General features: G+C 40.0%; 1 protein-coding gene across 3 annotated transcripts; it reads left to right on the top strand.

The window, feature by feature from the left end:
• The first annotated feature begins 8,490 nt into the window (after positions 1–8,490).
• On the top strand, positions 8,491–11,926 carry tmem9 (transmembrane protein 9). Of its 3 annotated transcripts, none has more exons than XM_080535156.1 (6): positions 8,491–8,532; positions 8,916–9,044; positions 9,182–9,273; positions 9,948–10,056; positions 10,272–10,403; positions 10,537–11,926. In XM_080535156.1, exons 2-6 carry the CDS (start codon positions 8,949–8,951, stop codon positions 10,675–10,677), a joined length of 570 nt encoding a protein of 189 aa, XP_080391282.1. In that variant the 5' UTR covers positions 8,491–8,532; positions 8,916–8,948; the 3' UTR covers positions 10,678–11,926. The 3 variants fall into 3 exon arrangements, with proteins under 3 accessions (XP_080391282.1, XP_080391280.1, XP_080391281.1); XM_080535154.1 differs by having other exon boundaries at positions 10,272–10,421; XM_080535155.1 differs by having other exon boundaries at positions 8,501–8,532; positions 8,919–9,044; positions 10,272–10,421.
• Positions 11,927–12,437: the final 511 nt, after the last annotated feature.

Raw genomic sequence — 12,437 nt, 5'->3', positions numbered from 1 at the left:
GCAGGAGGAGCTCTCCTCAGCATCCAATTCAGATGCGCTCAGCTCAGTTCAGCTCAGCTCAGCTCAGCTCAGCTCTCACCTTGCTGACATCAGATCCTCAGCAGGCACCTCTCCCTCCGCTGGGTGACTGACAGCTGTCTACCCAGATGAAGCAAGAGACAAAACCAACAGTACTCTGAATTATCTCTGAACCGTATTAAATACTTTCCATTGAGTTAGAACCCTATGTTCCACAAAACGATTGCAATATGCAATTAGGCATTCTTCCTAGTCTACTACCTTTACAGCTTGCACTCTAATTTTGGTGGCTGTCTAACAAGTAGTCGAATGCTGACTTGTGTTATAATGTTGCGAAAGCGGACCATGACTGTAACAATAGTAACATTTGAAAATACTCTGTGTTTGATTACCATGGGAACCAACAAATTCAGTCTGGTCCAAAACAACCCAGTAGCTGATGAAGACAAATGTGCAAACCCATGATGGCAGAATTGCTTTTCGGCAAGCGTGATCGACTACGCTCAGGAAGGCGGAACCAAGAGTTGTGATTTATAGTTTGTGTTGTCCCTGGTCCACTGCTGTCTGCTGCCTCCCACCACCTTAATTACCATGTGTGTCTATTAGAATAGTTATACTACCCACAATACATCACGTCAGCTGAGAAGAGCAAGGTGACTAGTGGGAAATATCACTTACCAGCACATTCTTGTTATTCAAGGAGTGTACGCTGCAATAAAATGATAGAGAGTAAGAAAGGTGTACAGAAAAGCACTGCAGAAGATGTAGTAAAGGTCAAAAAGAAAAATGGTACAGAAATGAGTAGGAGGGGTGGAGCAATGGAGGCTGATGAAAGCAAAAAGGTTAAAAGAGGTAAACACACTGGTTTGATACCATTCCTCATTCTATTCCATGCATTACAATAAGCCCATCCTCCGAAGTAAAGAGTAACAAAAAGGTGAGTGAAATAGAATGGGTGGTGAATGACATTGTAGTGCCTTGGAATGTATTTGTTTCCAATTTAAATTGGAATGTTCAGACATTGCTACACGTTACCTTGACTAAACTTGTCAATACAATACAACACACATGTCATATACATATACACAAAACCAAAGAGTGGGGGAATATCCTTACTTTTATCAATGGGTTTATCATTAATAATATATCAATGAGCTTTGTTCAGTTATATGTGTTTTGTGGCATTAGACTTCAGGGAATGCCATTGTTATGTAGGCCTACTAGTTCCTCCTTATCTACAGTAATGAGTTTCTGATGCTGGTACTAGGCTCCGTAGTGACTGTGCTTGGATCCTTTTAGCACCTTCTAGTGGCCAAACTGAATACTGAACCATTATTTTGAGTAAGGCACAGAATGTCACTCTGTTGCTTCCTTGATGTGTCTTACATAAAAGAAAAGTGACACTGATGCACCTGTCACATCGTACGTATTTTTTTTACATAAAGTAGTGGGTCATACAAATACATGAACAGCCTAAGAGGTAATCAATAGTGATACAACATCCATATATACCCACAGACGCATACAACAACAACAACAACAACAACAACAACAACAACAAAGGACGAAAACAATAATAAAATAAAATAAAATAAAGTAAAAAATTAAAAAGAGAAACCACACATAACAAACACACAGCACATAGCTTGGAGGTCCAGATATTCAAATAAATTGTCTGTATACCCTAAAACAAATAAGCAGTAGCCTAATGTATAATGGTCAGAAGTCAGAAATATATGGGGCCCGTATATATGGCTCCACTAGTCAATCACACACATTCAACCTAGCCCAGCTGTCCCAATTGAGTAATATTGGGTAGGTCTACCAGATGGCCTACTCCTTATGGAGCATCTGGCAGGTGTAGGGCCCTAATATAGTTAAGGAAATAACCCCATGTTTTATCAAATCTAAGTGTTGATCCCCCCCTGACACATCTTATTTTCTCCATTTTAATAAAGTATAAAATGTCCCTAAGCCACACACAGTGAGATGGAGTAAAATCAAACGTCTGGCCAGAAGCGTTGTAAAGGCGACCAGGCCAGCTTTATATGATGGTAGTGAGAGATTGGCAGGGAGCACACCAAAACAAGCTGTTAGGGCCGTTGGCCAGATCGGAGTTTCAATACATTTTGAAATGGTCAAAAATTATGTAGGGAGGGGCAGGACCAAAACATGTGACCGTGTGTGGCAGGGGCCTGATGGCATCTGTCACAGGTGGGCTCGACATCATCATAAATCTTAGCTAGTCTAACCTTAGTCAAATGTGTGCGATGGACAACTTTGCACTGAATCAGCCCATGCCTAGCGCAGATTGATGAAGAGTGGACCCTACGTAGAATTTCCTCCCACAGGTCTTCTGTAATTTCTCCACCTAGGTCCTCCTCCCATCTCCTTTTAATATCTTGCAATGAGGAAGGGCGCAATGTAAAAATAAAGTTGTACATAACAGATATAATGCCCTTTGTATTAGGTACAGGTTTCAAAAGGGAGTCAATAGGGGTGGCATCTGGGAGATTGGGAAATGGGGGATTGATATTATGGATAAAGCTACGTATTTGCAAGTATCTAAAGAAATGTAGTCTCTGGAGTGAATATTTCTCAGACAGTTGTTCAAATGATGCAAATGTGTTTTCTATATATAAATCCCTGAATGTTGTAATACCAAGAATGGACCAGGATAGAAAACCTCTATCCATCAAGGAGGGGGGAAAGACAGGATTAGCCGCAATTGGAGCTAATAAAGAAAATGATTTTAAACCAAAATGTCTCCTAAACTGATTCCAGATCCTGAGTGTTGATTTAACAATAGTATTTTTTGTGTATAGAGTAGAGGAGAAGTTTAAAGGTGCATGTGCAAGAGCTGTCAGTGACGCAGGGCTAGAAGAGGAGGTTTCCAGCTTCAGCCACCCAGGTAATAAAGGGGAGTTCTCAAACCGAGCCCAAAACTGTAAAACTCTAAAGTTGGTTGCCCAATAGTAAAACCTAAAATTGGGTAGAGCCAGGCCTCCTTGAGGTTTAGGTCTCTGCAATAACTTTCTACCTAGCCTAGGAACTTTACCGTTCCAGATGAATTTTGACACCAGGCTGTCAATTTTACGAAAAAAATATTGTGTAAGAAAAATAGGTAAACATTGAAAAAGGTATGAGAGTTTTGGTAGGGAGTTCATTTTGACCGAATTAACTCGTGCAGATACAGACAGAGGTAATAATGACCATCGTTCAAAATCTTCTTGTAGTTTGGCCAATAGAGGGGAAAAGTTTGATTTAAATAGGTTCTCAAATTTATTCGAAAAATAAATGCCAAGGTATGTGAAACCGAGTGGGGCGATTTTAAAAGGCAAAGTGTGCAAAGGATAGTTACGGGCTTCTGCATTTATAGGGAACAGCTCGCTTTTGTCCAGATTAAGTTTATAGCCAGATATTTTACCAAATGAGTTAAGTGTGTCATGGGTAGCTGGAGTGGAGGTTGATAAATTAGAAACATATAAGAGCAAATCATCTGCGTACATAGAAGTCTTCTGTTCAACACCGAATCTACTAATCCCAGTTATGCGAGGGTTCGATCTGAGAGCAATGGCCAATGGTTCGATTGCAATTGCGAATAGTAATGGGCTCAAGTTGCAGCCTTGACGAGTGGAGCGAAAAAGGGGAAAGTATTCAGAATAGGTGTGGTTGGTTCTGACTGAGGCTGTGGGGGATGTATAAAGTAATTTCACCCAGCTAATAAAAGTTCTACCCAAGCCGAACTTCTCCAGGGTGTGGAAAAGGTAGCCCCACTCGACCCGGTCGAAGGCCTTCTCGGCGTCGAGCGAGATCACAGCTTCTGACATTGATGAAGTGGAGGAGTTATACATGACATTTAGAAGACGCCTAATATTGGAAAATGAGTATCTGTTTTGTATAAAACCAGTCTGGTCAGGGGAGATGATAAAGGGTAAAACAGGTTCTAGACGCATGGCTAATAATTTAGAGAGAAGTTTCAGGTCTACTGACAATAAACTTATAGGGCGGTAGCTCCCACATAAAAGAGGGTCCTTGGTTTTTTTCAGGATTAAAGAAATTGAGGCCTGAGTAAGTGTATGTGGCAATTTGAGATGTTGAAATGACTCATTATACATATCAATAAGGGTTGGGGCCAGTTTATCAAAGAATTGGCTATAGAATTCAATAGGATAGCCATCAGGGCCTGGGCATTTACCTGCCTACATGGCATGAGCGGCATGAACTCTCCCAAGCTCCTCTATAGTGATAGGCTCATCTAGTTTCTTAGCCAAGTCAGAATCAACCTTGGGAATGTCAAGTGGGTCAAAGAAAGTGTTAAAGGTAGAGGGTTCATTAGGTTGCTCAGCAGTATAAAGGGAGGTATAAAATTGCTTAAATTGATCATTAATTATTTGCGGATCTGTAGTTATACCTGTCGAAGTTTGGATTTGTGGGATCAAATGTGAAGCAGATACCTGTCTTAATTGGTGAGCTAGTAGTTTGTTTGTTTTGTCTCCGTATTCATAGTAACTACTTCTAGATTTCAATAACAGTTCTTCAGTTTGGGTGGTGGAAAGAAGATCATATTTTGCTTGTAAAAAGAGGCGTTCCCTATATAAGTCTGGCGATGGAGTGACAGAGTACACTTTGTCAATCTGTGTGATCTGTGTAGTAAGATTTAGCAATCTCTTCCCCCTAGTTTTTGTTTCATGCGCACTATAAGAAATGATCTCTCCCCTCAGATATGCCTTCAATGTTTCCCACAGTAAAGAAGCCGAGATCCCTGGCGTCTTATTAGTGTCCATGAAAAAATCTATCTGCTTGGAGAGAAAGACAACAAAGTCTTCGCTTGACAATAGGCCAGTATTCAGACGCCAAGGTGGGGCGGGTGTTGTCACATCCCTTAATTTGTAAATCCATTAAAACTGGGGCATGATCTGATATAACAATAGTATCATATGTACAGGATAATACAGATTGAATGAGGCGGTTATCAATCAGGAAATAATCAATACGTGTAAACGTATGGTGGACATGAGAAAAAAAAGAGTATGCCCTATCAGTTGGATTATGAAAACGCCAGGGATCTGAGAGTGAGAACTCATCCATGAAGGATTTGATGGTTTTAGAGGAATTTGAAGGTGTTGTAGTTTTGGTAGATCAGCGATCTAATGATGGATTAAGCTAATTAAGCTAAGTTAATTAAAATCCCCCCCTACAATAAGATGGTGTGTGGACAAGTCAGGTATCGAGGAAAACACTGATGTAAAAAATCCATGGTTGGGGCCATAAATATTAAGCATGATCACCGGGGTGCCATACAGTTTCCCAGTTACAAGCACAGATCTACCATTGGGGTCAGAGAAGACACCAGAACAAATGAAATTAACAGACTTGTGAATTAGAATTGCCACACCTCTGGATCTGCTTTGAAATGATGAATGATACACTTGTCCCACCCATCTCCCCCGAAGCTTGGTATGATCAGGTGATTTAAGGTGAGTTTCCTGAAGGAAAGCAATATGAAGTCCCAAATGCTGAAGATGCCCAAGTACTTTGCTACGTTTAATTGGCTGATTTATGCCTTTACAGTTCCAACTGGAAAACTTGACCACTCCTCCAATCTGTTGTGATATATTAGGAGGGATCATAGGCATGTTTTATAACATAAGTAGATACATTGTAAAGGGTACATTGAGAAGGCGACCAAGCTATAGACAAGACAATACTGAAAAAATCAGGTGTAGTGCTGAGGCACAAATATGTACATTTCAAGCCTGCAAACTGCGACACTTTAAATAAATGTGCAATAACACTATTGTGCAATATGACAACCCTAGTCGTCTATCTGTACAGTATAGTATAGTGGATAGTGTACATAGCCTTTATTTATGTAAACCAGCTCCTTCCCTTCTTGTGATTTTTTAAAAAGTGTTTTTTTTTCTTTCCTAACACCAGGGGAGCCACCCCTCCTAAATTTCGTTGTTTGGTACCTGTACTGTAGCAATGACAATAAAGACCATTCATTCATTCATTCATTCATTCATTCATACAAAAAAAACTAAAAAACATCACTCAAACATAATAAACGAACCCATACCCAACCCACCCCTGCTGATGCGTCTTCCCAAACCAGACGCGCACCTAACCCACTATTACTAGTAGACCTTAACCCACACCTTAATGATATCTGAAGGAACGATATCATACTAACGTTACCTAACTATAGCCTATATTGTCCGGTAGACATGACACAGGCATAGCTCCTCCACTCTCCATTCAAAAATAAATGTTACGCTGACCATGGAACAAGCCCTACAGTAGGCTAAGAGCCCTGTGATTCATCTAAGACAAGTGAACCTTTAAATCAGAACATAACAGCCAATGAGAGAATAGCCTAAGTGAAATAAATCAAAAGTTTCCTTCATTAACATAAATAGCATTTATACAGAAAGAGAAAAGTAAAGTAAAAAAGTTTCAACACATTATTCAAAATGTTCTTGTCCATCAATTTGGAGCGTATAGCGTAGTTAGCACAGAGGAGGAGAAGAAGAAGAATGAGATATAATAAACCTGTAGAAGAAGAAATAGTATCTAGCTCAGTCCAGGCATCGTATTCACTGTTCTAGGATCAACTGTTCAGCCTCACCCAGCTCCTGGAAAGTATAGGTGTTGTTTCCCTTGGAGAGCTTGATTGTAGCTGGGTAAAGAAGAAAAGCCATAAACCCTTTGGTGCGGGCCTCATACATCACTTTATAGCAGGGCTTCCGACGTTTTGTTGTAGTCTCGCTGTAGTGGATTTTATTTTTTAAAGATGTTTTGCCCTCTTCGTTGTAGGTCATTCATTGGTCATTATTTGACAGGCATTCAAAAACCAAAACTCACTGAACTTACCAGTTCAAATACTTTCCTGATGATGAAAACGAGTATCAATTTGACTGGGTTTAGGTCATTGCCATTAATACTTTCCTAAGACACAAGCCTTTGGGTGTCAAGCCCCTTATTCTTACTGTGCATATCATGCAGCCAGACAGACACTGGTTGTAATGACTTTATTTTATTTTTTATTTAACTTTTATTTAACCAGATAGGTCAATTGAGAACCAATTCTCATTTGCAATAACAATAAACAACAAGAGTCAGGAAGTATGTGGGAATGTTGTGACATATTGTGACATGTGAGAAGATCCCAGGGATAAGACATGCTCAGTACATGGCCCTACTACTCCCTCCCAAGAATGAATGAATGAATGAATGAATGAATGAATGAATGGTCTTTATTGTCATTGATATAGTACAGGTACCAAACAACGACATTTGGGAGGGGGGGCTCCCCTGGTGCTAGGAAAAAAGAAAAAAAAAAAAAGAAGAAGGGAAAAGAGATGGTTTACATAAAATAAAGGCTATGTACACTATCCACTATACTATACTATACTATACAAATAAAACACTGTGCTGTACTCTATGCTATGCTATACCTATTCTAACATTTCCTGTTCTCTGAGCCTTATTATAGTGTGCAATATGACAACCCTATACAAGAATACAAGAACCTAGCAAATGTAGATACATAGTAGAATAGATAAATGGACTACAATGGCATACAGTATAGTAATGTCAGAAAGTCTATTGAAACAATCGAAACAATCTAATGAATCTGAGCTGTACAATTTGACCTTTGTGGTGTGTTCCTATCTGGTCCTCCTCGGGTCTGGAAGACTCCAATAGGCAGCTGAGAATAATATCATCATAGGAATGATAAAGATAAAGAGAGGGAGAGTGAACCAAAGAATAGGGGGTTGTGTTCACGTTGATATTATAGCTGATTAGAAAGGTATCTGTGGCTTCCATTGCTCAAGTGTTTTCAGCTGAATTTGTGTGCTATTGATTTGTATGGCTTATTAAAGGTAGGGTGAGTAGCTTACTTTACAGAGAGATACAAAAACAGGATTACCAGGAAATAGAGGTATTGATTGGGTCAAGATGCTGGGGTTACATTACAAATTCCACAAGGGAGAGAGGATTTGAGGATATACACACTGTATACAGAGAGGTGGCACAACACTGTGTGTCTTCTCCCCCATGGCTTCAAATTGCATTCAACAACACAAATTGTGCCAACTGTTTCAGACTGATTCACTATCTGCCATTCTGCTAAGGCCTGCCAGGGAGAAATATGGTGGAATCAATAAATATTAAGATCTTAGTGCCTGCCCTTTGTCAAAGAGATTCAAATGTAAATCTTTCTGCCTTTTTAGTGACCTAAAGTCCATCATAGTGGTAAAGGCATGGCTAAATCTCAGACTAAAATTGCAAGCTTTATGTAGGCCTATCAGTCTTTACTTTAGTTTTCAAATAACCCTGTTTGTAATGAGGAAACAGCAAAGTCGGGCCAAGGAGGATGGATAGTTCAGATCCTAGTGATTTCTATTCCATCCACTAGGTGGCAGTATAGACATTTACAAACGAATTTCCTTAAACCAAAGTAAAGAAGAAAAGAGGGCCCGAAACAGCGGAAGCAATCTCCTGTCGGTATGTGCATAACTGTCTTTCTTACGATATTTCAAATACATTTTACGGAACACTCGTATATTTGTAACCACTTTCGCCACATGCAAAATCAATTACATGCGTCCCTATCATAACAGTTTTCAAAAGCCTGCTGACAGTTGCAGGTCACGCACTTGTTAGAACCTTAGCTGCTGCTATTATGCTCTGTCTTGCCAGGGGGGTATTCCATCAACATCGCTAAAAGAAAATCCAGGTTTAGTTTCGCGAGAGTTCCTAAAAATATCCAGGCATATTCTGATAAATCTCGCGAGAAGTTATCAAAAATAAGCCAGGATTTTTCTTTAGCGACGTTGATGGAATACCCCCTGGTCCCTTGTCATAACCATCATCTCGGTCATCCCCAGGAGGAGAGTGGCTGAGGCTGCAGTGGGTGAGAGATGTTGTCCCGGAGGGAACAAAGTTCGAGGTCCCTTTTATTCGGCCTGCTGATTGTGTTCCTCTGTGATGTTGTCTCCTTTGCACACGCTAGCAAGGTATGTCATTTAGTAGCCTATTATTAGGTATGGTATTATTGTTGTTATTATTATTATTATTATTATTATTATTATTATTGCACAAATCGTCTTATGATTTAAAGGATCGTGAATGGTAATAATGTTTTTTGATCTAGAGTTTTGAGGATGTGCGCTGCAAGTGTATCTGTCCACCCTACAGAAACATCACTGGACACATCTACAATAGGAATGTTTCGCAGAAGGATTGGTAAGAGGCTTTTGTCAAGATGCACAATTTAAAATAATAATAATAATTGACTGCCACAGATGTTCAGAAGCTTTTGAGTATCAAGTTCATTATTTTGGGATCCACTAGCTAGCCGTATACGGATATCATCCTCAGTCCTATGGACAGATAGAGTCTGAGACTTTGTCATGTATCAAAATAAAAATGACCCCACCAAGCCAGAAGCCACAGATTGTAATAAAATCCTTCTTTCACTGACAGTTTGTTGGGTGGTTGTCCCCTTTGACAGGCATCAAGCTTGCCAAATGTATCTTGCAAAGTAATTTAATAGCAAGTAAAGAGAGCTAACTATGACAAAATCCTGAGTTATACCGGTAGCTAGTTAGCTCTCTTCTATAGTATAATTGAGTGGTTGAAAGTGTTTTTATTTATTTTTTGGAAGGCACATTTAGCTAGCTTTATACCCACCAAAGAAGCCAACCACCAGAGTAACAATCAGAGCGAGTGAATGAAGGACTTTATTTCAATCTGTGGCTTGGTGGGGTCATTTTTATTTCTATACATGACAAAGTCTCAGACTCTATCTGTCCATAGGACTGTATAGAGGAGGATGCTATCTGGCAAGTGTTCCACCTGTCTGTATTATCAATGGAAAGTATTATAATATTGTATCAATCCTTTGCATGTGCCTTCAGTAACTGCCTTCATGTAGTGGAGCCTATGCCAGTGCCTGGCCACGATGTGGAGGCTTACTGCTTGCTCTGTGAGTGCAAGTATGAGGAGCGCAGCAGCAATACCATCAAGGTATGGACCATGACACACTTAACTGACATGGAGTGATTTCAATTGGCATTGCTTGGCAAAACTGCAACTCAATGGCATTTCTTACATTTAATTCATAACGTTTCAACTTTTACCTTCAACTGCCTGGTTACTTACCCAACCGTGACAGGTGTCAGTTAGTGTTGCCATATAACCAAGGGCTTCCTCATCTTCATTACACTTTTACACATTCCCAGGTGACCATCATAATCTACTTGTCAGTGGTTGGCTCCCTCCTGCTCTACATGTTGTTCCTACTGTTGGTCGACCCCCTCATCCGCAAACGTGACCCCTACCTCCAGCCTCTGCACAATGAGGAGGACTCTGAGGTACACCAACCCTCAAATGTATGCACACACACTGGAACGCACACACACGTGCACACACACACACACACACACACACAATGTGAATGCATTTTCAACAAGTCAGGTGTGTTTAACATCCCCCCCCTACCCACAGGACTTGCGGCCGCAGGTGGACGGGGCTCAGGGCAGGGGGAACACAGTGTTGGAGAGGGTGGAGGGGGCACAGCAGCGCTGGAAAAAGCAGGTCCAGGAACAGCGCAAGACTGTCTTTGACCGCCACAAGATGCTTAGTTAAGCCCTATGGCTGCCATTAGACCTGTGGCTCTGGTCATCCCCTGGCTTTGTCTACATGCACCCTTCTACTGTCACTACCTACACTATTGTTTAGACTTCCTCTGCCATTTCAATATGTTCTCCTCTCTTCTGCAATCTGGTATTTGGTTCTATGCTGTTTTAGTGCCCAAATTGTCATCTGGCTTCCTTCTTTCTATAATTATGGCTCTGCGATCATGACGATCATGTTTTCACTGTTAAGATCATTGATCTTATACCATTTTAATCAATATTAGTCTCTTAGACTGGCCTCATCATGCCTAATAAGCTCAATGTGAGTTGTGGTTGTAACCGGCTTGCTCTGAAATTAGTTCTCTGCATGAAAAGTTATAATGGAAAATGACAGTACATCAAGACAGCTTCTAAAGCAAAAAAAGTATTTTAAAAGCTTAAGCACCTTTCCTTGTAAGCTTCGGGCAGTCCTTATCTTTTTGGTAATGGTAATGGTTTAGCCTCCACTTATCAAGTTAAATCACTTCCTCACTCACTTGTAGCGTTATTGTATTGTGGAGCTACTTCAGTGGATAGGTAGGCTGCATGCTTGTGAATAGTAAGCTCACTGGATAGGGTGGCAGTATATAATTGGTTACCCTCGTTTTAAGCTTTTTCTGAGTAATGTTCACTCCTTAATTATTGTGAATCTGGTCCAGCTCACTGCTTTTCTGTGTTTGATACCCATTGCACTGAAATACACAAGAAAATATTGTTTGGTCCTTGATTACGCCTTGTAATAATGATTAATTTACTGATGACGAGAGAGTTGTTGAGACCCTGTCTCTGTACAGATGACTGATACATCTGAACAAGCAGGAATGCTTGCAACACTCATTTTAAGGTAGTTAACTGTGGAGTCACTGGAATGCCTCATGGCCTTGAGTATCACTGGGGCACTCTGTGTTCCATGGGGAAGGTTCAAGTAACAGCTAGTCAATGCTATGCTGGCCTGCTCTATCTCAGGTCACACATTGAGAATAGATGATTTTGAATGTATTTAGGGTGATGTATTTTATTTCAGATACAGTACATTATTATTGAGCTATATGTTCATGTTTTAAAAGCATTTCAAATGATATGGTGTTTGATAATATTTGCTTTATTTTTTTATTACATTTTTTATAAATTCAGATGGACTTGGTTATCATGTCACTGTTGAAATCATTGATTTGTTCCCGTATACATCCTGCTGGCAAACAATAAAAACTTCCTTTAGTTGAGCTTAAAATTACCGTGTTGAAGTTGTTTGATTGGAGCTTTTGTTTGCATACTAGGTTAACACCTTATTTCAGAAGCTTCTGTTTTGCGGATATTAATATTAACCACTAGAGGGCGAGACAGCCAATATAATGTAGGTGCACATGTGTTGGGCCCAGGGGAGAAATATGGAAAGGACATCATTCATATAATACTGTACTGTACCACAGTTTTGTGAGCAGAAATCCAAGCCTTATTCTATTTGTATCAACAAAGAAAATTGTTCAATTCTATCCAAGATGTAGAAATGCAAAATAGTGAGTGAGTGGGTCTTTCCAATCTGTGTGTTATATGATAAACCTTCAGACTTTAAGAACTATTTGACAGGATTGTTTTGTGTGAGGAAATGAAAAGTTTGGTGGGGAATGTATTGTCATGTGGTTTACACTTCATGCAAATTACATACTTCCCCAAACTGTCCTGGAATGACATAAAATTAAATATGTTGTGTAACCGAATTCTTAGGCATGC

The sequence above is a fragment of the Nansenia antarctica genome, assembly GCF_963989245.1.
Source record: "Nansenia antarctica genome assembly, chromosome: 6".
Classification (NCBI taxonomy): domain Eukaryota; kingdom Metazoa; phylum Chordata; class Actinopteri; order Argentiniformes; family Microstomatidae; genus Nansenia; species Nansenia antarctica.
This window is presented reverse-complemented; position numbering and strand designations above follow the sequence as displayed.